This window comes from Antrostomus carolinensis, unplaced genomic scaffold (genome assembly GCF_000700745.2).
Source record: "Antrostomus carolinensis isolate BGI_N321 unplaced genomic scaffold, ASM70074v2 scaffold2437, whole genome shotgun sequence".
In the NCBI taxonomy this organism is placed as follows: Eukaryota; Metazoa; Chordata; class Aves; order Caprimulgiformes; family Caprimulgidae; genus Antrostomus; species Antrostomus carolinensis.
In genome coordinates, this window is record NW_010329341.1 from 72,626 (window position 1) to 97,512 (window position 24,887).

General features: G+C 35.6%; 1 protein-coding gene across 1 annotated transcript in view; it reads left to right on the forward strand.

Moving 5' to 3' along the window:
- LOC104528488 (ankyrin repeat and sterile alpha motif domain-containing protein 1B) overlaps positions 1-24,887 on the forward strand; it is a gene marked incomplete at both ends in the record, with an annotated part of 211,366 nt that overhangs the window by 47,257 nt on the left and 139,222 nt on the right. Inside the window, one exon of the mRNA XM_029086091.1 lies at positions 9,795-9,935. Coding sequence (XP_028941924.1) covers positions 9,795-9,935 — 141 coding nt within the window. The remainder of the gene's footprint in view (positions 1-9,794; positions 9,936-24,887) is intronic.

Here is a 24,887-nt window from a genome sequence, read left to right on the forward strand (position 1 = left end):
CAACAGGATACAAACAGTAGCAGGAAAAAAAATACCTTAAATATCTCTTGTATATGTGTAAAATCAACACTTATTTCATGTCTATTAGTATAAGAGTAAAGTCATTAAGCTTGGAACTGATATTAAAGCCTGACGATCACCATCTGATAGGAAATGCATGAGAAGATTAAGAACCATATAGGTATGTCTCTCAGTTGGTTTCTGTAATGAGGGGAGCAGCACAGTTTTTTCCCTATGGTTTAAACAGAAGATGGAGCCTACAAATCCATCAGAGCTATGTGAACCCCTACAGGATCCTTTAAGGAGTGGAGATAAGTTTAAATGAATGGTTTCACTATATTGTAGTCTATGTTTCTTCTGAAGTTGAGTAAGTAGGTATTCTCTTAGCAGCTATAGTCCCAGTTTCCCTTCTTTACTTCTTAATAGGAAGTATAGAGGTAATGCTAATGGTACATATTCTACCATATTTCACAGGGTGAAATAACCACCCACGATAAGCTAATAGAAAAGAACACTTTAAAATTGTTTAGCAGCTGAAATTATATAATTGGGCAACTTGTTTGGAATACTTGCTCAATTTCATTTTTATTGTATCCTAATGGCAATAAGCACATTTATTTTATAATTGACATATAAAAAAGATTAGGTATTTTTGTCCTTAACTCTTGAAGTAGCTGATCACTCATGATAGTTTCATTGCATTCTGTTGGCAGATTTTTTCAGTCCCTGTGAATAAGCTCAGCAAATAGAAAATGAATAGCAGAAAAATATATTGGACCAGATTCTCATACCTCTATAAAATAAAAGATCAGGAGTAATTCAGATTTAAGAGGCAAGTGCCTAATATTTACTTTTCATTAGAAATGTTTGCCTATAGAATTAATATAGGACAAGTGTGCTATAAATGCACCCCTTAGCTTTGATGTAACTTCACTATATACTGAAACCCTTGACTGCATTCAGTGGTATAAGTTTTTAAATTGAGATTAGAAGCAGAAACCAAAGTTACTTGACCATACATGCATCTGTTTTTATACCAGTTTCTTTACTTTTCTAGAGGCATGTAAGAGTTGAATGCTTTACACCATTTTTGATCATCTATTTTCTTTTCTCTTGGCATCTGTGCTTCCTAAACGTATTATAAGTTTCAATTTAGTGCCATGAGGGAAAAATCTCAGAAGAGGCTCTTCAATTTTTTTTGCTTCAGTAGTTATTTGAGATTGAGCCATTTCTATTAATAATACTGCTATTATTTCTGTTGTTATTGGTGCTCTGCTCAATATCTCTCAAATATGAACTGTTCACAGGCTGCAAAGAAGCAGCCTCAGCACTGCCTGTCATTCTTAGACAAAAATAATATTAAAATTTAAAAATGTTTTATTCCTGTGCTGGTCAGTCTTTTAATTATTAACAGTTGATTCCTCCTTTTGAATATTGGAATGTTTATTACCTTGCCCTTGTCTCTGTCCAAAGCGATGTTTCCTTTAAGGAATCTCAATAATTTTAACAGATCACTTATTTAGCCATAGATAATTCATAAGAAATATAGCGTTACACAGGAGTTATAAATGAAGGCATGCTACTGACTTGTTTATCTGAATTTTACAGAACCTTTAAGACACTGTATGATGACTGTCTGAAGAAATAAATTAATTAGCTCTTCAGCTACCTAGGAGTAGATCTGGAAAACAACATAAAGGTGTTATTGTATTGCCGTAGATCTGTACGTGCTATGTTGACTCTACCACAGGCAGATGGTACAGATGAGCTAGCACAGGAAGTGCCACCACTGTCTTAAATCTTCTGGTAGTACTGCTTATGGAGGTGATTGCAGTGAAGTCACTGTTTTAATTATAGAAGACAGGAAAAAGCAACAGCATGCAGCATGTGAGCTTCACACTGCCGGATTTTCCTACCAGCTGTAGAAAAACCTTTGCCTTCCTAGTGAAGATGATTTTGAATTCTTCTTCTTTCATGTAAATGAGGCTGTCATGTAAATCAGGCTTCATTGAGTGCTGTTGTCCAGTTGATAGTATTCTGCATCTCTTATGGGGGGGTGTTTGTGTGATTGTTTTTTTATTTTACTACCTCTAGAAGAGTCTGAGGTCATGCATGTTTTACTGAGATCAAAACGTAGACTGCTATTTGACTGACCTTTTCCAGTTAGGCCTTCGACTTCTGTAGCACACTGACTTGCTTGTCAAGATGTGTCAAGTGATTGCCAGCAATTCTACTGCATTGTTTTTATATTTAGTACTTAGGTGACAATATGGCAAACTACTAGTGGTTTGTTACTGATGGTTCTGTAGATAATCTAGTATAAACATTCTTCAAGCTCCTTTTGATTATCCACTCTTAACCAGCATTCATCAGATGACTGACTCAGTGCTGTATATAGTTCCTCTTTAGATTGGCTTTGTCTATTCAGGTATAATTTTCTTTTATGTCCTTCATTAAGCCAACAGCAACTTAATAGAATCATAACTGCATTTTCAGTAACACGCTTTTACTGAGAATATGTATGCTAAATAAAAAACTGCACTGGAGGAGTAATAAAGTGGTGACTTCTACCTACTCATTTAGCACCTGATTTCCCTCCCCCCACTTTAATTTCTGTTCCTTCTGCTTTATTTCATGACAAATAATGTATTTTCTATAAGTTTCATCATTCTGCCACCCACTTATCCTCCCTCTCTTTCACAACTTTAAAAAAGAAAAATACATGTTTTACAGCTGATTTGCTTTCCAATTACATTGCACTGAGGTTTTCAAATGTTATATGATAACATTGAGATAGTATAGGGATGTTAAATGCAGATACCTCTGTAGTTATTCTTCAAGCAGCATTTTCTTTCTGTTTAAAAGCCAAAAAATGCTGGTCTTTATTTTGAGGGTTTTTTTTCCTTTATGGAAAGACTAGTATGTTTAAGCTGTTAATTCTATTTAATATTTCCAAAAATATTAACACTTGATTTTGCTTTTCTGCAGGCTCTTATATCTTTCATTACCAGTCTCTTCTTTTTCAACTGGTACATGAATTTTTCACAGTGAGTCACATTTTGGAATGAGTCATGTGCGTATTGATTCAGGGAGACACATAAGCTTGTCATTAACATGAGAAATCCCATTAACTTAATTGGATTTATTCATGTGCTTAAACTTCACTACGGAAAAAAATTGTTACCAAATTCCTGCATTTTTCATAGCCTACATTTGTGTATACCCTTCCTACATACCAACTGGGGTAAAATCTACTCTATGCCTGTGGGATAGAAAGGCATCACTAGAAATACATTTCTGTAGCACAGAGTGTGTTGTAGTCTATATATGACTTGCTGAGTTGAATTCTGTCTTGGGGCTTTATGCTTCATTGTGCTAAGTTCTTTTTCCTTGGTCAAGCAAAGCACTTGAAGTGGTTTGATATTAAGTATTTGAAATTGATACTAAGTGTGCAAATAGTCTGATTTATCAGTATTGAGTACATGCTGAAAGTTAGACAAGCACTTGAAAGACAGGTTTACCTTATTTTACCTAATGTTAAGAGGGAGAAATTAATTTGGAAGTCAACACAAACCTGTCCCAGTCACCCATGTTAGGATGGATTAAATAAATTGTGGAAGTGCCTACATTTCCATGTGTTAAAGACAACCAGTTTAATCCATAGATTAAATTAATAGCCCAGATTAAATGCTTAACTTTCAAACAGTTCAAGTAGTTTAAAAGAATGATGTTTTAAGTGCTTTCTTGAATCAGGGCAGTGCATATTGCAGCTTCAAGCAGCTAATACTTCATCCCATTAATTTCACACTGAAAAACCAATGCAGTATATGCTTCCTAAGATACTTAAACATGAAAATCCTATAGGCTCCATCTACTACATAATTCTTAACAAATACTGTCTTATTATGGTTAAATTACCATTACTAAAAGCTCTCAGTGTCCCATTCTTGGCAATTTTTCAATTTATTGAATTCTTGAATTTTCTGTCATTTGAAAATCTTCACCCACATGGCAAAGTTAAACAGGAGTTAGAAAAGAGTCAAGATTCTTAATGAAATACATTGAGATGTCTTTTGCTTTGCACTTAAGATATATACACCAAATATCAGATCACTAAATATGAGTGTTTTAGTAGTGGCTTTTATATATAGATTAAATACACTTGATATCAAGATTACCACATGGTTCAAAGCTTTTATGTTTAGTGAAAGATCAATTAGCCAAGATCAACCTTTTTAAGAATAGATGACACTCCACTGATGAGCCCATTTTTCTTTTATGGTTGTTTGTTAGCAAATGAAAAGCTATCTTAAGTCTTGAAAAACACTAATTCCTTTATGGATGGAAGAAAAAGTATCCTTTTTAGTTTATGTCCTGGTATTTCCTGATTAATTAATAGCTTGTTAGGTTTTTAAATCGTAAAACTTTTGTATCATATGTATTTATGCATCCTTTCACAAGAGTAGTGCAAAGATTCAGAACTGTCTTAATTGTAACTATTTGTTACATGCAAGGATGAATTAGAAAAAATTGAAATGATGGCCCTGCTTTGAACACGCATTTAGATGTACTCTTTCATTTTATAATCTAATTATTACTTATAATTTTGATCTTATTTGGTGTACATTGTGCTTGCTATCTAGTTCTAAGATGAATTTACTGCATACTATCAGTTCCTGCTCTGAAGACAGAATGGTTAATTTCTGGGGTGCTCATTATGATAGGTGTCAACAGCACTTGCCCACTGAGGGGCAGTAACTACAAATTCATGTACTTATCATCACGTATGTGAATTAATCATGTTTGCCTAAAGTTGATACATTTTACTGTTGTTATATATAGTCAGTTATCATGACTCTGCTGCCTCCAAGTTACAGTAATTTCTTACCAGATTCAGATGTTACTTGTGCTTGAGCTCAGAGCATGTGGCTGCTTCAGAAAAGTGGTGGGTTTTGTTTGTTTGTTTTTTTTTATGGAGCCCCAGTCAGTAAATAGTATCACATGCAGCTTGACTGATGTGTACTGGTGTAGAGGTCAAGATTCTCCCTCTCTGGGATGGCTAGAGCTTGGATTTTCAGAGCACTTAGTCTCACATACCACTGAAAATGGTCACAGTGTGTCTCATGCTTCTTCCTCATGTAGCTTGGTACTTCTGCAAACTTGCTTTCATAATTTCAATCTAGCCAGGAAGGAATACAAACTAAGTGACCGTCTTGGAGAAGTTTAAATGACATGCCCAGCATCCCACAGAGACTATGGCAGAGGCAGGTATAGAATACACTTCTCCATTGTTCAGCTGCCTTAGGTACATACAATCCTTGTTCTCCTGGTATTCCATTGCTGATTAAAGGAGGCACAATCACACTAACCAGGGTCATAGCAAATGAAATGATGAAAGAAATGTAAGCTAGGAACATATTTGTTAAAGAAACACTGCTCATCTGCAACCAAAGGTGAAGGACAAGATAATTAGGATGGGAAATGGAAAAACACTAAGCAGGGAGAAGGCTGCATTGAGGCATGTGGGAAAGGTGTGCCCAGGCCACCAAAACGTTTCACTGTCGTTCATCTGTAAGACATAGCATGTGTCTTGTACACAGGGATTCTCCTTGTCAGGATCCTTAATGAATCCCAGAAAGGTACATTGGGTTAATGTAGGGGTCCTGCTGTGGAAAAATGGTAACAAGTGGTGTTACATTTCGTGCCCCAAGGCTGCTTTTTCTTATTCTGCATCTATCAGGCGTTTTCCTCTGGGAGCAGCCTGGGCAGCAGCAGGGGGAGTGCTGAGAGCACAGGAACACTATCCCAGCTCTGCTGTCCCTGGCTTGGCTGCCACAGCTGCTGGCAACAGCAGCAGCAGAGAGCAACCTGCTCATCCTAATTTATAGAGGATACTCAGGAACGGTTTCCTTATCTTAGTTCTTAGTATAATGTAAAATTAGAATATTAGACAACGAGAAACAGAGGGAGTAAAAGGAAATAAGGGGGTTTGTATGACTTGTATTCATAAAGAAAGCATGTCTAGATAATGGGGCCATATGGTAGTCAGGAAATCATTGACATCTATAAAAAGGAAGGCCAAAACTTTATGTATGTTTTATATATAGCATAAAGCTTCTTGAGCTGTGAACTAGGCAAGATTTAAAGGTACTCTATTTTTCTTTTCCTGTTGACTTTTAAGAGTGGAACAGAATTTTTCTAGGTTTTTTTGTCTGTACTCATCATTCTGTCTGTTGCTGAATACTGGATTACTCTCTTAGATCAGGAGAGAATTATTGTGTTAGGAGTTATTATGATAAATATAAGTTATTGTGACAGCAAATCTGATGTACGTACATATACTGGGGGAATAAATAGACTGTTTACAGAATAAAGTATCCTTCACTCTAATGTTCTACTGGGCAAATTTTGCCTTTTGTGTAGACAGACACAAAGAGGAAGACCTCCATACTTAAATTTTCAAAAGTATAGTGTACATGCTCATCAGATGTGAAAATCAGAGGCAATGTGTCAGGCTCAGTAGAGTCTGAGGAAAACTTGCCACTAATTGTAATGGTCAAATGTCCTTATGCTAGATCTTACTACTCCTTTATTACTATATTATTATTCTTTCTTTTTTATGTATATGGGAATTATATTGTTAGTCTCTTACTGCTATAAGCAATTTTTAATACTTAGTTCAGTGTTCCAGTAAAAAACAGAACTTTTATGAAATATTTTATTCTGTATCAATGTCTTGTGGTTTCCCTAACAATTTTTCCTTTTTTGCACATGATATCTATTACCTTTTAAGGTTTTCTGTCTGTTTTGCTTGAGGATATATGATGCTTATACTCATGTGTCTTCTAGCTTAGGCAGAGTTGGCCTTTTTGAAGCTTAGTGTTATAGTTTGACTTCACCACTTCAGAATGTCAAATTCAATTAATTGAGCAACTATGATCTAAGTGGTATATTCTAACTACATCTACATTTTCTTTTTGGTCTCCAACCTGGCATGAATAAAAGGTTCTCAATTGTGTCTATTTTCCTTTAGGTGACAGAAATTTCTTTCTCTCTATTTATTTATTTCTTTTTTTTGAGAAGTGGGCATAAATAACTTTAGTTTCACTAAAACTCTCCCCACAGGGCTATTTCAAGGCTTCCCAGCAGCACATGCAGAATTAGATTTTCATGTCCAAAGGAACTCTGAGGAGGCAAAATTAAATTAAGGAGTTCTGGGAAAGGAATGATGGCTGAGAGAGAATAGCAGGAAAGTGGGTGATCTGAGTTGGGAGTTTTATGGGCTTGTGTGACAGTCTGAGGTCTATGGATTGATTGCAGATTTGCAAATACAGTTCTCTTCCTGCATCAGCTCCCACTTACCTCTTGGTGCTTGTTGTCTGGGAAGAACTGGGCTTCTGGCAGCAGGAGTGGGTGAGAAAGGTGATAACATGAACTATTTCTTGACCCTTCACAGACATTTCTCTTAATGCTTCCTTCTTAGTGCTTTATTAGTAGCAAGAATCTGGGCAAGAAGACAGAAATCAGTCATTAAGTATAAAAAGAGCCAACTCTAGTCTGCAGTAGTCTGTGAATTAGTCTGTATCATGTAATTCATACCTGGATTGTCTTGTTGTATAAGAGGACTAGTCAATTTATTCCAATAGTGTGTCTAATCAACTCTGACATCAACTGGTCCTTTTTTGAATCAGCAGGAGATCTGCCTATATAATATGTCCTGCTTCTTCTAATTCATATTGACAACATTAATTTAAATTTGTGTGATCTCCACTCTATCTTAGGCTATTTATATAAAATCAATCTAATGGAAATAATACAACTCTCTTTCATTCTGCTTGTGTATTTTTTCCATTATTCGGTAACATTTTTGCTATGACTTTTTTCTACTCTGTTCCTGTAATGGCTAAATACTCACACGTTCTCCCTTGAATGAGTCAAATGTATTGAATTTCATTATTCATCTTCCTTTAGTTCTGTTAAAAATTTCTTGCTGATATTACATGTGTGTATTTTTTACGTTTAGGAAATGCATTGGCTAGACTTTTTTGTGTGACTTTTGTCTTCATTCACTTATATTGGTTTGTAAGGTCACAGCAAATGTGTGTTACCTGTTTTCCTGCAGTTCTTTGCTTTTTGCTCCAGGGGGCAAGAAGCACTTCATTCTCTGGTACAACAAGTCAGAGGTTTAAAGTATAAATGTAGTGCAACCACCATGGAAGATGACATAATAAATAGAAGAGAAGGATCTGTAGTCTGCTTCCTTTGTCTGTGCAAATACATAGCAATAATAGTCCTGTATAACCCCTCTGCAGTTAACCCAATCCTTTAAATAATCTGTGTAAGAATATTGGTTGCTATGGAAACACATTCTGTGGTACCACTTGATTGTCAAACTAACCTCCTGAAATATCATGCTAAGAATGTTTTAGGAATTGACTTCTAAAATAAAAAGTAAACCTCCCCTGGCACAACTTAAGGCTGTTCCCTCTTGTCCTATCACTTGTTATTTGGGAGAACAGACCAACACCCACCTCACTACAACCTCCTTCCAGGTAGTTGTAGAGAGCAATAAGGGCTCCCCTCAGCATCTTCTCCAGACTAAACAATCCCAGTTTCCTCAGCTGCTTCTCATAAGACTTGTTCTCCAGGCCCATCACCAGCTTCATTAAACCTTCTTTGCACATGTTCCAGCAACTCATTGTCCTTCTTGTAGTGAGGGGCCCAAAGCTGAACACAGTACTCTAGGTGTGGCCTCACCAGTGCTGAGTACAGGGTCACAAGCACTTCCCTACTCCTGCTGGCCACACTCTTTGATGCCATTGGCTGCCTTGGCCACCTGGGCACACTGCTGGCTCATGTTCAGCCGGCTGTTGACCAACACCCCCACGTCCTTTTCTGCTGGGCAATGTTCCAGCCGCTCCTTCCCAAGCCTGTGTATAAGAAGTTAGCACAAGAGTCAAAAATTAAGTGATTCTCAGATGTTACACAATTTGAGTTAGTACCTGTCTGTGCGGTGCCTTTGCTTCTCTTACAGTATCCATCAGTTTGTGTACATCTTCAGAACTGCTGCTGCTTCTCCGCTTCTTTTTGCCCCTTACTTTTCCTTTACTTCTGCATTCCCTTTCTTGCAGCAGACTCCATGTGTTTCTTTATTCTATTGGCTAAAATAATCTGCAGTTAAGTGGTTACTCATAGCAGTGCTTTAGAGCTAATGTTACCACATTAATATATGTGGCGGGCCTTTGTCTCAAACAGCATTATGTTGGTCAGGCAAAAATCCAGCAACTTCTGAAAGATTGTTTAAGACAAGCATTACTAAAGACACCATTTAGTATCTGAATATCAGGTAGCTTGCACAAAAAAATGTCAAGCAGGCTAGAACAGCTATTACATATTCCAATTTAAATATGGACAAAGAATTAAGGTGTGAGTAAAATCTACTTTTTTGTTGTTGTTCTCATAATTTTTTTTTTAACATAAGATTTTAAAAATCATTCATTACTGGCTTAACTTGCCTCCTTCTCCAGAAATCAATAAAAGTTGCAACTACAGTTCATGCAGTTGAAGTCGACTATCCTGTGTAGCAAAATAACATAAATGGAAACTGTCAATATATACCTTCCTTAGAATTGTGATTTTCATACAGCAGATTGGCAGTTGAGTAGTTACTTTCTATTAAAATAGTTTATCTTTTATAATTTATAAATGGGTATCCTTGAAGTTCTTTTAAATAAAATGTTTCTTTACAATATATTGCTGTCTTTAATTTGAAAGTGCTGTTTCTTTATGCGCAGAGACCTTCTTCAACATGTTTATCATCAAGAGAGGAGGAAGATGATGATGCAGGTGAAAATACTTGTGGTCCTTCAGGTTTGTGGGAGGCATTGACACCTTGTAATGGATGCAGGAACCTTGGATTTCCTATGCTTGCACAGGTATTGTTTACCTTTTCATCATAAAACATTAACTACAGAAGAGCTGCTTAATCTCTTCTCTGTCTTAACTCCTACATTAATTTCTAGTCTTGCCTTGTTTCCTTCATAGTTTTTACCTTTAGTCTTTGTTTTTACCTTAAAATCAGGCTTTAAAATTAAATGTGAGTGTTTGGTCATCCTGCTGTAATAATCTTCTAGATGAGTTTAATATTGAGAATGTTTGATGCTTATTACCCCCATTTTAGACAGTTTTTGTATTGCACAGCTTTCTCTTCTGATCCAGTCTGTAAATAAATTTTGAAGTCACATAGTTTCCTTTGGGATAAGTACTCTATATTTAACAACTTCTAATTAATATAATGATATCTCAGCTACTTTCTTTATAGAATTAATTGAGAACATCATGCATAACTCAACTGACGTAAGAGTATAGTATAAGACCTCTTTGAAGATTATGTAAATTAAAAAAAAAGTCCCCAAACATTTTCAATGCTTGTGATAATACAGAGGAGAATAAATAAAAATGGGTAATATACTTGGGTCTAAGTCCCAATTCTCAGAGTAGACCAGTCTGCATCATCTACCAAGGCATGCCAGCAGCTGTGTCCTCAACAAGTGATATTGTATTGCTACAGAACAGGATGACGCTTATTGCTGCTTCTGGGTCTCCCTTGTTTTCTCCCCCCACTATAACTTAGCACTCACATTTCTGTAACATTTTTCCTGTGCTTTTCTTGTAGCATTGAATGGAGGCCTGCCAAACTTCTGCTTAGAAATGTCTGTTTTTTCAGTTGCATCCTTACTTGGCACTGCATTTAAATAGCTTTGTCAGATTCTTGTCTACCAGATTGGAATTACATATCCTGTCTCACCACACTTTATACACTGTTGCTTTCATACCGTGACTGTACGTTTTATTCCCTTGAGTCTCGTGGGACTTGCACCTGTTTAAAGTCAATGCTAAAGCTTCCACTGCAGTCAATAGAAACAGGATATGGCAACTTATGTGCTTGAATAACAATGAGTACTGCCCTATCTTTTTAGAAGGAGCTTTTATATTCCTTTCTCCTTTCAGTAGCTGTTTTCTACTTCACTTTCTATCTATCATTTTAGGCATTTGGCAAGGTACAGAGCTGTCAGAATTATCTTGATTTACAATAAGAATGCTATGGTTACTAATTCCTCATTTTTAAGAATTTGTTTCAAAAAATATTTCTTAAGGGGAATTTTTCTTACTTAAATATGTATCACCAATAGCTTAGTTATTTTTAAACATTCCTTTGATTAACATATATGCCATTTTGGAGTCACTTCTTAATTTTAAAAAAACTTTTTTTTTCAGTCTTTTTTTAAAATGTAAGATATATGTAAAGTGTGTTATAAAATTGAGAGATGCATTTGGAAAATAGAATAAAATTAGTTTGGTTAGTTGATATCTCTTTTCTTTTTATAAGGAGAGATTAATTTCACGAATGATGTAAGTTTTAAGACAGTGACACTTATCATTGTACTTAAATTTAAAAATCAGCCTTACAATATCTCACCTTTCTTGCTCTGAGAACTAATAAGATTTTTAATTGTGGGTACAAAAAAGAATATATTTCTACTAGGTTAATTCATGAAAAGACAGATTTTCTTTCTAGATTGTTTCTTTCCATGAAAATCAAAGCAGAGATAGTTTTGATTTTTTTTCTATTTTTCTTTTTATGGAAGAAAGGAAAGAAATTAAGTAGTGAAAAGTCTTCAAATGATAAACCAGTAAATTCAGTTTATAAAGTGTTGTCATCACTGTATGCAATCTTTCAAGTCGTCAGCTAATCTGTTAGATCATTCACATTTACTTCAGAATGCAGCAGAGAACATCGTGTTCTAAGGGATCGACAACAAAAATTATTTATTTCAATGTTTAGATTAAGACCAATATCTTGAATTGGTCTGACAAATTATGATAGATATAATCTGCAACAGGATGTTTTAGGTGAAAGTACAAAAATGTGTTTATGATACTCATGTCAGTTCACTAGCATATTAGAAAATACAGACTTCATCTTGAAGAAATAAGAGTACTTGACATCATGTCTTAAAATCCATACTCCACTAAAGATCCCAAAATAGGGAAAAGGGTCTATCAATTACTCTTAACACAAATGATGAATTCATTTTTCCAGTTCACTTCTAGTTAAAAATAGATTTTACAGTTATATAAATATACTATGTTTACACATCAAAGGAGAACAAACATAAAGATTGATTCTTGGTTTATATAAACAGTCAGAGGTGCAATGATAAATTGAAAGTGAATTTTAGTTGAAACTATTACAGTGCCTGCCTGTGACCTAATGAGCTAACCACTTTCAATATGCCAAAGAAAAGAGTGGTTATCTCCTAGACAAACTTGATTTCTTTATTACAATTATGGAAAAAGGCTTGGCTGGAGGTACTTCTGACATGCAGTATGTAATTTCTGTCTGTACTGTGCTGGGAAGTGTCATTTTAGAAAGGGCTGTCATAGAAAGTTCTGTGTAAATTGTTCTGCAGATATAATTTAAAACCTAATGCAGCAGGTATTCTCAGAATAGGCAGCTTTTTTACAGTCTCACAGTAGGTGAAGTCCTGGAAGAGCCTGATGGAAAAATCTGTGTCTTGTAAAAATTTCAAGGTTTTAGGAAGTGTCCGATGCTACATCAGAATGGAACTAACAACCAGTTTCGCCCCCACCCCACCAAAAAATGCCAGACAGCAAGGATACCCAGCTGGATTTTGAGAGACAGAAATTTAAATGTCTCTTCTTATTTTAGCAGAGAGTGAATTCCATTTGTAGGTTATGATTTATGCTTAATGTTGGGCTATTCCTTTTTTCTGAAATTAGTCTTTCTTTTTGGGCAGAAATTCTATCCTTGGCAAAACTGATGCACATTTTTGTGAAAAATATTTATTTCCACAAATGAGTATTTTATATCTGAAAAAAACTTTCTTAGGAAATTCCAGATTCTGTATTTTCTGGCTGTCAGTCAGTACAAAAGAAAAACTGTTTTTTTCCACCTATATAACTGAATAACTATCCTCTACAGGTTCTATAATTTCTAATATCTTAAATATCAGCACAACAAAATCAGTTTTGAAAAATTTCAAATATTTAAAACCCCAAAAGTGCTTCTACAACACTCTCAAATTCTAGCATTTCAGGCTTCATTGGAAACAGTTTACTCTTCAATGACATGTCTGTTAAACTGAGACAAGGCTTTGATGGTATGATAGTACTAGCCCCTCTTGGAAAAATCTTCCTACAATAACTACCAAGATTTTTAATGTTTTAGTGGTTGTGTTTCTTGCCATCAAAAATCTGATACTAATGAACATTTTTCCTGTCCATGAGCCAGAGTAAAATAATATGATATTGCATATATAGCTTTATTTCAGAGTAGCCACAAAAATAGGAATTATGTGACAAAGTATAATATTTAGCTGGAGATATCTCTCTGTGCTGTAGGTAAGTACTGGAAAGAAAACTGAGATATGATCCTTAAAAATATTTTTTAGCAATGCCTGCTAGTGATAAAAAAGCTGGAAGCATTGTAGTGTTATTATTATTGACCATCTTAAATGAGGAATTAGTCAAGAGATTGGTAATTCAGCTAAATACAAAGTGGGAAAGTTCAGAGGTAGAAATAGCATTATCAACTTCATATGTACAAAGGCAGTTACAGTTATGAGTGTTTCCAAAGAAACACAGGCTGCCAGGACAGAGTTCTGCAGATAATTGGGTTGACACTACATGTTTGTTTATGCTCTTCTTGGAGGAATCACAGCACAGATAATGATAGCAGTGAAGAGGCTTCAGGGCAGTGACTGATCTTGACTGCAAACCTGCTGAAGTGCTAGCCAGAGTCAGATCGTAAACACATAGTTTGCAGTTTGTAAATTGTAGTGACAGTGACAATGTAACTGTAGATCACAGCTACAGCTGTGCTAGTGGTCAGACCTTCACTTATCAAGTACATGTGCCACAAGTCCTTTTTTTTCAACTTGTATCACATCTGTGGTTGTAGTGGGAGACCGACTCCTCTGATATCAAACCTTCAGCTGATTTTTCTTCCCAGGCTGAGTTTCAACAAGCTTCTCATCCCAATCTGCTCCTTTCCAGTGCATATCTTCTCCATGCCAGTCTATCTGTCCTTGTTCTCTTGTTTTGGTTCAGGCACTTTGCTATTCCAAATTGCCTTTGGTTAGTCAGTGAACGGAGTTAAGTTTCTGTCCTCACAAAAGCAACAACAGCAAATTTAGGTTGAGTAAGGATTCATCTCTTCATATTTTTGGTAAAGGGAGTTTGGATTCTGGTCCTTGCTATGTTTGTATATGTTTACAACAGTTTATGTGGAGTGCCATAAGCAGAAGACTACAGAGCTATGGTCATTTTTGGGTGCTGCTTTTTCATCTGGTCAAATTTCAACTCGTATCAAACTTTTTTTCAGCATAGTAAAAGGTTTGAAAGTACCGCCATATCCCCCATATCAGACAAGCTTATAATCTAGTAATAGATAGAGCCTGTGGATGTGGATCTCTAAAACAGAAAAAAATCCATCCCTGGAACTTAATCAAATCTCCTGTGAGTGCTCTAATTTATCTATTATTTTTGTGCAAGACAGGCACTTCTACCAGTCTATATTGAAAATTAAACAATCCCCCAAAACGTAGCTAGCTGTTTCCACCGTATTCTGGAAGAAACCTCATCCAATAAGGAAGTGACATGTTTTATAGGGGTGGAAAGATCACAAATTCTCAAGAAAGGCGGTGTGCTTCTATCTAGATAGTTCACAAAAGTTTAGGGGCATTTTGATCTACCTTGTTTTAATGCAAACTAACATCAAGACAAAGTCCTTAAGAGAACTTTGAGAGATGCTGAGATAAAAAAGATGGTCCCAAGTTGCCCTAGCACAATCAAAACCTGAGTTTTCTGAGTTTTCTTATATGTATACAGATGAGCTACACCACAATGCGCTCCTTGACAGAGAAACATTCAGTGCACATTGGTTAAAAGATAAGTTAGAATGAAAACTAGTTTAACACATTTGGAATATGCTGCGTTATTCAAAGGAAAATGTTTTAGTATGTGCATATTATCAGGGTGCACTGAGGTGACTCCCTAGGGGCAAGGGCATCAGGAGCCACAGATGTTCCCCAAGGTGCCAGGGCAGGTCCTCACCAGCTATGGCTTGTCCCACTGCCCCTGTGAGGGAGCAGGGCAGGCTGAGGGAGCAGCCCTGAGTGCAACACATCAGGCAAGTTGATGATGCTGGGGCAGGTCCAATATCAAGCCAGAAAGTCAGCCCACAAGTTGGGATCAGGATCAGGCCTGGTGAGATTAATCAGGAATCAAGAGCCAATCACCAGGATGTCCATGGTGTTAAGACAGGTCTGGAGTGAATCTGGAAAGTCAGTCTGCAAGTCAGGGTCCACATTATTGGAGTCCTGGGCCGGGCATGGGCATAGAAGTGTGTGGGGAGATGGACACTTCCACAGCCTGTCTTGGGCAGGAACTGAGGGCCCAGGGCTGAGCTGAAATGGGACTGCTGGGCCTGTGGGCACAAGTGTGGGTAGGGGCACCAGATGAGGCTGTTTAGGGACTTTAAGACCTGTTGATGCAGTCGGCGCTGTGACAGATGGTGATAAAGGTGATAAAATACATAAACTGGATGCTGATATGAAATCTGGTTTCTATTTGACCTGTTATTGCAGAAAAGAAGAGCAATTCCAAGAAGGAACACTTACTGATGTGCTAAATTGCTTTGCATGCACTTCATATACTGGTTCTCCATATAGGTGTGTGAACATATTTCATCTGCAAGTCTTGGCTGGCATTGCTATAGACAGAGTATTAAACCACAAGATCCTTTCCTGAAGGTTCCCAATGCTACATGCTACAAGAACATATAGAGTTTGTAAAAATCTGTCTTTGTGTGTTTTATAATGGTCCAGGTCTGTGCTACCAAAGTACAGGAACAACACTGGGAACAGCAGGACCTGGACTATGCAAAGTGCTGTTCCTTTTCTACTCCTGGTTCTCAATCCTACCTTACGGGGAAGGCATAACCTTAACTTCTACACTCTCATTACATTCAAGTGTGAAATGGGTATTAAGCTGCTCAGGTCAGGAGGTAAAGGTACTGGAATACTCCAGCCATTTTTCTCATAAAGTCTCCTTGTTGCAGAAACTTTGATGACGGAACAAGCGATAGCTCCTCTCTCTGTAAGTTTGCCTGAACATAAGTTTTTGGTAAAGTAGTAAGAAGCAATTTGAACAAATGCCACTTTGGTAACGGCATTTGTTTACTTTATTGATTGGTTAAGGGGTGCAAGGTAAAGAAGGGGTAAGGACCGTGGTAAGTAAGTGTAGAGTAGTCCTGTGTGCCAGTAATAGAATTGTTTCTTACCCTTAATCTTCTGTTGTCCAGTGTAAGTTAATTAAACCACATACATACTCATGTTTTCTTTGCAATAAAGCAGCACGCTCCAAATATATGAAACTACAGTTTTCATTCCATTTTGTTTTTCAGAGATAGTGTGCTTTGAATATTTCTCTACTAAGGGACAAACAGAGCCTGATGTACAGAAATAAATACCGGACTGTCTGCAATGACAGAGATAGGTGGTGCAGAGTCCTGTGTGATCAAAGCAGTATTATCAGTTTAAAGCAAACAGTTTGCACACCTTAATCTTGACAACCATGCCAGCATATATTCCCAATTGTGATATACAATAATTGTGAGATAAGGTAGGTTTAGCTATGTCCCATTTAGTGCAGTCAAGCTGATCCAGCAGCCTCCTATCACCTGAATTAAGTGTTGTATGTGTAACTTAAAAATCCTGACAGTTATTCCCTATGTTTGACATGATGGCTGACCAGGAACACCACATTTGTCCAACTATTAAAAAATGAAAGTAATATCTGTAAAGAGAGCAGTGCAGTCGCTACAGAAAACCTGAAGTTCAATTTAAAAGCCATAAGTACACATTTTCCTGTTGCCAGGAAACAAGGCTATTTACAAAAATATAGACAGATATGGAAAGTTTGCTTAAATATGTAGAGCAGCACTATGTTTCTGAGCTTAATGTCAGGTTTTCATCTTTTTAGAAGCACTGAACTTTTGGGAGACCTTCACATTTACTTTTAGGGCTGATCTGCCTTCTGCTTATACAGCTCCAGGATTCCTAGAGGTAGGAACTCTAGCAACTTTGTCACAGATTCTCCTGTGGGAGAGAAATTTCCCACAAAATGTCTTTTATTTAGAGAGAGAGAAGAGGTAGTGGACTCCTAACTACATTTTTAGGAGATAAACTGTATATAATGCTGTTTCCTTATCAGTATAGACCATGATAGGAATCTTTAGAGCTTGGAGTTTGATGCATCAGTTAATAGTTATGTATTTCATGTCCAACTTCCAGAAGATCATCATCATATATAATCTTCCTTTTATATAATTTTAAAAAGCAATTTTTAATGGGAAGGAATTTTGGATTGTGTTTGTATTGTAGAATCAGGTTAAGGTTATTCTACAGAAAGGCTGGCATTGGAAATTATTGTGTTGCAATTATGTTTACACTTGGAGAGACAGTTCTGGATACATGAGAGACAAATGTGGAAATTAAATAAGGAGGTAACTCAGTTTTCATGTAGTCTCTTCCTAAAAAAAAATCTCTGTACTGATACTCTCTGGAGAGAGACAGCATGACTCTATGTTGTCTCTTTCTGGAGAATTTTAATATTAGTAAATTTGTTATTTATTTTCATTTTAACATATTATTCCAGGAACTCCTATTTTCAGTTGCCTCTAAAAATTTTTGTAGATTTTAAGCTCAGTGTGAGTGTTATAGTAACTTTTTGAATGGCTGAGGCGCAGAGGAGGGAGTATAAAAAAGGGAGTACTTATTCTTTGCTCTTTAATAAAAACAGTGAAAAACCAAGAGTATATTTTTAACACTCTTGGCTAAATTATTTTAACAACTTAAACTCAAGAAATGGTGTTGTTCTTCAACTTAACAACTTTACCTCTCAGTGCGTTCAGTGGGAGTACATTTCAAAATAGACTGGTAAAGAAACAGATTTGGCTAATATTACATGATGTTGAAGTTCACCAAAATTAGAAATAGAAAGCCTTGTGACATTATCTAATTTATATGTTACAGGGGAGGAAACCTGTTACCTTGTTTGTTGATGCACTGATTTGACAGGTGCTGATATAGACATGGTAAAGAGAGAATTCTTTTCCAGGAAAGATGACTGTTATCCAGGAAGATTTTGGCATACAGTATACTTGAAACATGAATAGCCAGAGTAAGAATGTTATATTATCTATAATATTTTCCTATAGTTTCTGAACTTCAGTGAAAAATGATTTTTTTTCTCCTCTTAATTTAGTAGATTAAAGGATGAGTTTACTTAAATGTGGTTGACATGGAGAGCTATATTACTAATGAAAACATATTTCTGTTAAACTTAATTTGTAATCTTGTCTCTTCTGCAGTAAGCTGGAGTTTTATTGGTAATTTCGGGAACATGCCACCCACACACTGAAGCAGCTACTGAAAAGTGCAATATGTATTCTGCCTAGAAAGAATCAGCAGGTGATGATTATACCCTGGTGTATGGGTACATACAGTGATGGCAAATAAGTATATTGAAAAAAAAAAAAGTGTTTTATTTTAGTGCTATGCTATGTTTTCTGATTGTGTTTTAAAGAATGAAGGTGAGCGTTTTGTTCTTGCATATAGTATGTAGCTTCTTAATGTAAATTTACAGTTGCCCATTACTTCAGATGTCTTGTGACAAATGCATTTTTACTGTACTAGTCGTACAATCTAGACACACCACTACATAGGTATGTAATATGACCAGACATGTTATAATCCATTTATTCTTGTGTATTTTCAGAATTGACTGGACAAGGCCCAGAGCATCCTAATGGTTAAGATAGCTCTGCTTTGGCTGAAAGTTTAGATAAGATGACTTCCAGAGATCTCTTGCATATAGTTCTAATTATATAGATGTCTACATTCTATAATTCTCTTTACAATTCTAGATATGTGACCTCAGATGAGCTAACTTCTTTAAAAATGTAAGACTGACTCACTTTTCTTGTTTGTAAATTACTGTTGTGAAAGTATTGCTATCCCTGTCCAGCACTGTGTAAATCTGGGCACTGCTGGTCTGTGTTGTCTATTGGTGCGATCTTGAAACAGCAAAATTAAATGGGATGAGACAAAGAGAGGTGTCAAACAATACTGTAGTTGTTGATATATGTCAGAAATAATCTGAAATATTGATGATCATACTGCTTTTCAAGATGAACTTTAATTACTATTAAAGATATTCAGATTTATGCAGAAATTAATGTTGAACACTGTCACATTCCTAATTGAAATATGGCACAGCGATCAACTGAGATGATCTTAAATAGTATAAGTATGTTACATTTTGTTATTTTGTGGTTTGAAATTTAGTGGTTACCAGAAGACATTTTCAGGGACTGTTTTTTGCTTTCAATACTGCCTGACAAATTATGGGAAAATGGAAAAAAAAATCAATTTGAATTGCACAGCAAATGGATAGCAAATAGTTTTGTACATGAAAGAAGTTAAACTTTGTATTAAAAACTTCATGTTTGAATTTCAACTGCTTCATAACAGAAATATTAAAGCAGTATATTAAAACTTGAAAACTTATGTAGAAGTTCCTGGTTAGTCTGACCAAATGGGGTTTACTGTTCAGTGTTACATTTTGTGGGGAAAAAAAAAGCCATCATACATGACTAGTATTCGTTTTTGCTGTTATAGTAACAGGGGAAAAAGTTTGCGGACAAAAAGACTGGTATTTGAGATATCTGGATTTAAGAGATCAGTTGGGTGACGATTACTGTGATTACTACATGGTTTTACTATATGGATTAGCCATTAAGTCATGCTGTGGTAAGGTTGCAGTTCTGTGAAGGGCTGTTTAAAGGCACTTGATATTTTGGGACTTTTTTGAGCATAGCGACTTTTTTCCCTTTTGGGTTTTACTTTTATATATATATATATTTATATAATGGTAGTACAAATGTCTTTGAGAACCACTGACAAGCTGATACTGAAAACCGTGAGGGATGATTTTTTTTTTTAAACTTGTTTTCAGTAGTGGGGAAATTCATGGCTTCTTAGAGTAAGTCCATGGAGAAGTCTGTAAAATTGGTAGAACCTAATTTCTTTCTGAAGAAAAGACCTGACTGACAACTAAACATTTAAAAAGAATGTCTCTAGCTATGAATCCTCTATTGCTGTACAAAAGAAATTGTGTCTTGGATTTAATGTCAAGTCTGGCTGTTGTATTTTACTGAAAACTTTTATTACCAATACTCATTATACTGAGTCTGAAAATGAGATAAACACTGATTCAACGAATTATTTAAGCCTACTTAATCATAATCATCAATGTGCTTAATCCCATTTGGGCTTCAATGCATGCAGAACTTTATCAGAAAACACTTATGCGTGCACAAACATCCATACCCATAGAACCACATGGAACAACAGAATGGTAGGGGTTGGAAGGGACCTCTGAAATTCATCTAGTCCAACCCTCCTGCCAAAGCAGGTACACATAGAGCAGATTTCACAGGATTGCATTCAGGTGGGTTCCGAATATCTCCAGAGAAGGGTAAGTTTCCTAAAATCTGAAACTGATTGCTATGTTTTTTTCTGCCATTAATAATTCATATTTAAGATGAACTCATGAACTGGAAGTTAAATAAGATGAAACTGAAGGTAAGGAGAGTCCATATTTGAGATATCAAAGGAAAATATGTAAGACAACATTGTTGCATGTTTTCATTATAAGGTATTTTGGATTTGTTTATCGATAGAAAATGTGATCTGCCAATTCTAATCAAATATGTCTTTTCACTTTAAGACATCTCAGAAGGGCAATTCAGCTGGGCAATAAGGAATATCGTGTTTTATGTTTTTCTGCCTAGAATGATGTTAATAATTTGTATTGCTGTAAATGCAAATGCTCTATTCACTTTCCAGAAGCAATAAGCAGTTCTGATCCATAAAATCTTAGTATAATAAATAGAAATAACAGTAATACTACTAATAATATAGGGAATAGTTGTGTTATTTTGGAAAAAGAAGGAGGTAGCTTTTTAAAAAATGTTATAAATGTCTCTCCATATAACCAGAACAGCCCACCAGGCATTTTGCAGTTTTTCAACATGAAGAATATAAGTGTGAAGACATTGTGATAAATTAATAAATTGACAGTATCAAGTTGACTATATTATCTTTGCAGGTGCTATAATTTTATAGCATCCTAATTTTTGATTCACAACATTTTATACTGTGGAAAAAGGAGAGAGGAATTAAAATCTTTAGGCAATATTAAGTCCCATTTAATTCTACCTAATTTTGAATTTAGCAAAATTGAATCCATAGCTCTCATACAGTGTTTTAGCCTACCTAATTAAGTACTTACAACCCACTAGCTTCCTCCCTAATAAGCCTTTATATTGAGCAGATACTTAAGTTCTATATACATATAAAGCTTTTTGAATAAACTATTGTAATCTGTATGTGGACAGGTGCCTAAATTCTGCCTTATTCAGATTGGTTTTATAGAGTTATTGTTTTTGCCTTGTGATGAAAAAATATTGACAGCAGGAAGTTCATTCAGAGACCCATCTGGGTGTTTGTGCTCCCTGTAGCAATGAGAAAGTGTGGACATCTCTGAAGATGTTGAATTGATTGCTCTTTAGTGTTGAACAGGAAGCCACTGGAAGCCAGCCAGCATGAGACATGTAGCAGAGGGATGTGTTTGCCTACGTATCTAGCTTTTGAGCTGAATTTGTGTGCAAATTAAACAGCAGGGCACTTACAGAGGATACACAGCTGACAAAGCAGAAGGCCTTACTTCACTCTGCCCACTTCCAAAGTGGACAGACTGAGTGTATCTTTTTTTTGTTTCTTTTGAATGTAATAACATTCTATTGTAAAACACATGAACAATTTGTGAGCTGCCTCTTAAGGATAGCTCTCTTGACATATTTCTCCTAAGGACAATTATATCTCATCTGGACTGTATGAACAAAGAAGAACTGCAGACACTCCACAGTTTGGCTTGTAAGTGGCTAGAATTTCATTTTTGACCCAGAAAGAAAGATTTATTGCCAGGTGTTTCCTGTTTTCCAGTTTTAGGTGGTTCCACATGACTTGCAGGCTTTGTGAATAAGCAGATTTCTTTTTCTGACCAACTTTGTTTCCTAATAATGAAATTATGAAAGGATCTGGAGTTTGCAAATTACCTGAGTGTATGTTAACTTTAAGCATTTACATCAATAGAATCAGCAAGCAAAGAGTTTTGTCTGCTTTTTACCATCTTGTTTGTGTGAAACACTAAAATAGTTTGTTTGCATATGAAGGAAGGTCACACAGCATTAATAAGAGAATATCTGTAGTAAAATTATTGCATACAACTAGTGTGACTGCAAATCTGGGGCAAGAGTCCTGAATTCTTCATAGACATATGATTCTGTGGTAGCTGTTCTGAAACTGGAGTCTTGCAATGAACCTGTAGAAAGTTTTTGAAGTTAAAATTTCATTACAATATGACATTGGTTCCCTTATAATTCTCATTAACTTCATTTTATATAATCTCCACATTCTCAGTTTCCATTATGCAATAAATAAGGCTGAGTATTTACAATAAATGTGTACATTATCAGACCATAGAAATAATTATAGTAACAATTAAAGCAGTAGAGCTTTAACATAAAATAGTGGGATTCCTTATTGAAAGAGCCATAAGGAAGTAGCATATTTATTAGCTGAATGTTTCCTCTTCAGTGATGAGTAGTGAATTAGGTAAATATGCTGATGTATTGCCCTTATATTTCAGTCTTAGCTAATTGAGTTCAACATGGCCGAGCCAGTCCTCATAAAGTTGTCAGGTATGTAGACAGTATGATAGCACTCGATGATGGAACTTTTTGTATCCATAAAGCTAAGTATCCACATTATAAATGTTAGTGGGTCTTGGCACATTTTTGGCCAGGGAACATCAGAGTTCATAGTGTCCTATTCAGAACTATGGTTCTGAACTGTGGTTCAAAATAGGAAATTAATGGATTCTTTAAAAACATAGGAGATATGGACAACATAGTATTAACATTCGTCTACTACTATTGTGTATATATCTCCTATTGTAATGGAATTATTTATTTTACAGTTCTTAAATACTGATTCTAACTTAAAGTATGAATTTACTTTCCCTCTGATTGTCTCTTACTTTTAGGTTCAGTTTTCACACTGCTGAAACACCGTGATTACTGTAGCCAAAGGTTATTTGATCCTATTTAATTAGAAAGTGGCTAATTAAAATATTATACAAACTTTCCATGCATCCTGGGACCTTTAAAGAACAATTTCAAAATGTTGTTCTCCTGTTGATTTTGTATCTCATTTTCTTTTCAGTTGTGTAGCAGATAAAGGTATAATTCACAACAAAGTTGTTAATTTTTGGTAGTATGACTTTCAATAACTTTAATATTTGGAAAAACATTTTCTTCTTTCTGTTTTACTGTGAGAGCAAGTAGAGGTTTCTTTTAAGAGAGTCTTGGCCTACACTGCTGTAATAACAACTTTTATATCAAACAGAATTAAAATTTTATTTCTTCAGTATTAAACTGGAAAATGTCTAAACATTCTTCTGAAATAACAAATGTTTATTTATAACTTCTATTAAATCCATTGTGTATGGCATCAAGTAATTGGTTCCTATTGTGCAAATTTGTGAAATTATTTACATGACTTCAGAACAAGATGCATGGGCAGATACAGAATATTTTCTAAAAATGCACAGATTATTAAAAACAGGTAATAGAATAAAACACTTTGGTGGCAGAGCTTTATTTTCAAAGCAAATGTCTTCTATAATATCTCAGTGATATTATTTGCCCTCCAATCCAGTCAATTTGCAGTTCTAGGGTTATTTTCTCCTTTATGTTAATAGTGAAAATTACTGTTCGCACAGATTAAGTGTTTTGATTCCAGATCTACTTAGGTGTATTCAATTCCTCCTTCCCCTCCCTAGCAACCCATGTATTTTTCACTTGCTGACACGGTAATTGATAGGAATGAAGCTATAAAATGTGAGAAAAATTCAATTTGTCTATTTAACATAGTGTGTTATTTTTTTCCTGCGTTTACTGTCTAGTAAATACTGACTCCATTTTAGAGTTTCTAAATATCTGTCATTTTCTATGGTTTTGGCCCTTATAATATGAGGGATTATTTTTATTTCATGTTCACTGCTTCTATTGGAAACCTAAGATTAGTAAATTTTAGTAGAGTAGGAGACAAAACTAGTTCAAGAGCTGGACCAAGCCTATGGGTCTTTCAGCTGGGGAGAAGAAGCATGAATAGTTCACTGCCGTGTGGTCCAAAGGTAAAACTATAAATTCTCATTCAGTCTTTCTGTGCATATTTCACACCTTGGGGAAAGTGATTTAATGGTGACTTTGAAATAATTTTTTGTGATGCTCTAAATGAATTTATCAGTTGTTAGTCACATGCTATTAGGATCCCTGTAAGTCACGTGATCTACCACTCTTTGTAGAAAACTGTTGTGATTCTTATAAACAAGAAAACCCTCCTCCTTTTTTTTTTAATTTTTTTTTTTTTTTTTTCCCCTCAGTGAAGAGGTCTGATTACATAAAAATCTGATATTGTGTAAAATGTCCCTTCATGACCACCTTCAAATCTTTGGGCTGTTACCAAATGAAGTCCAGAGCCTGACAAAAATACACATGTATTTATCAGTGGAAAACAATTTATTTCTTCTGGCTGCAGTAGATACCAGAAGAGCCTTCCTCGTGTTGTTTTGTGTGTTGAACTTTGAAGCTGACACCCCTGAAACTGTGACGC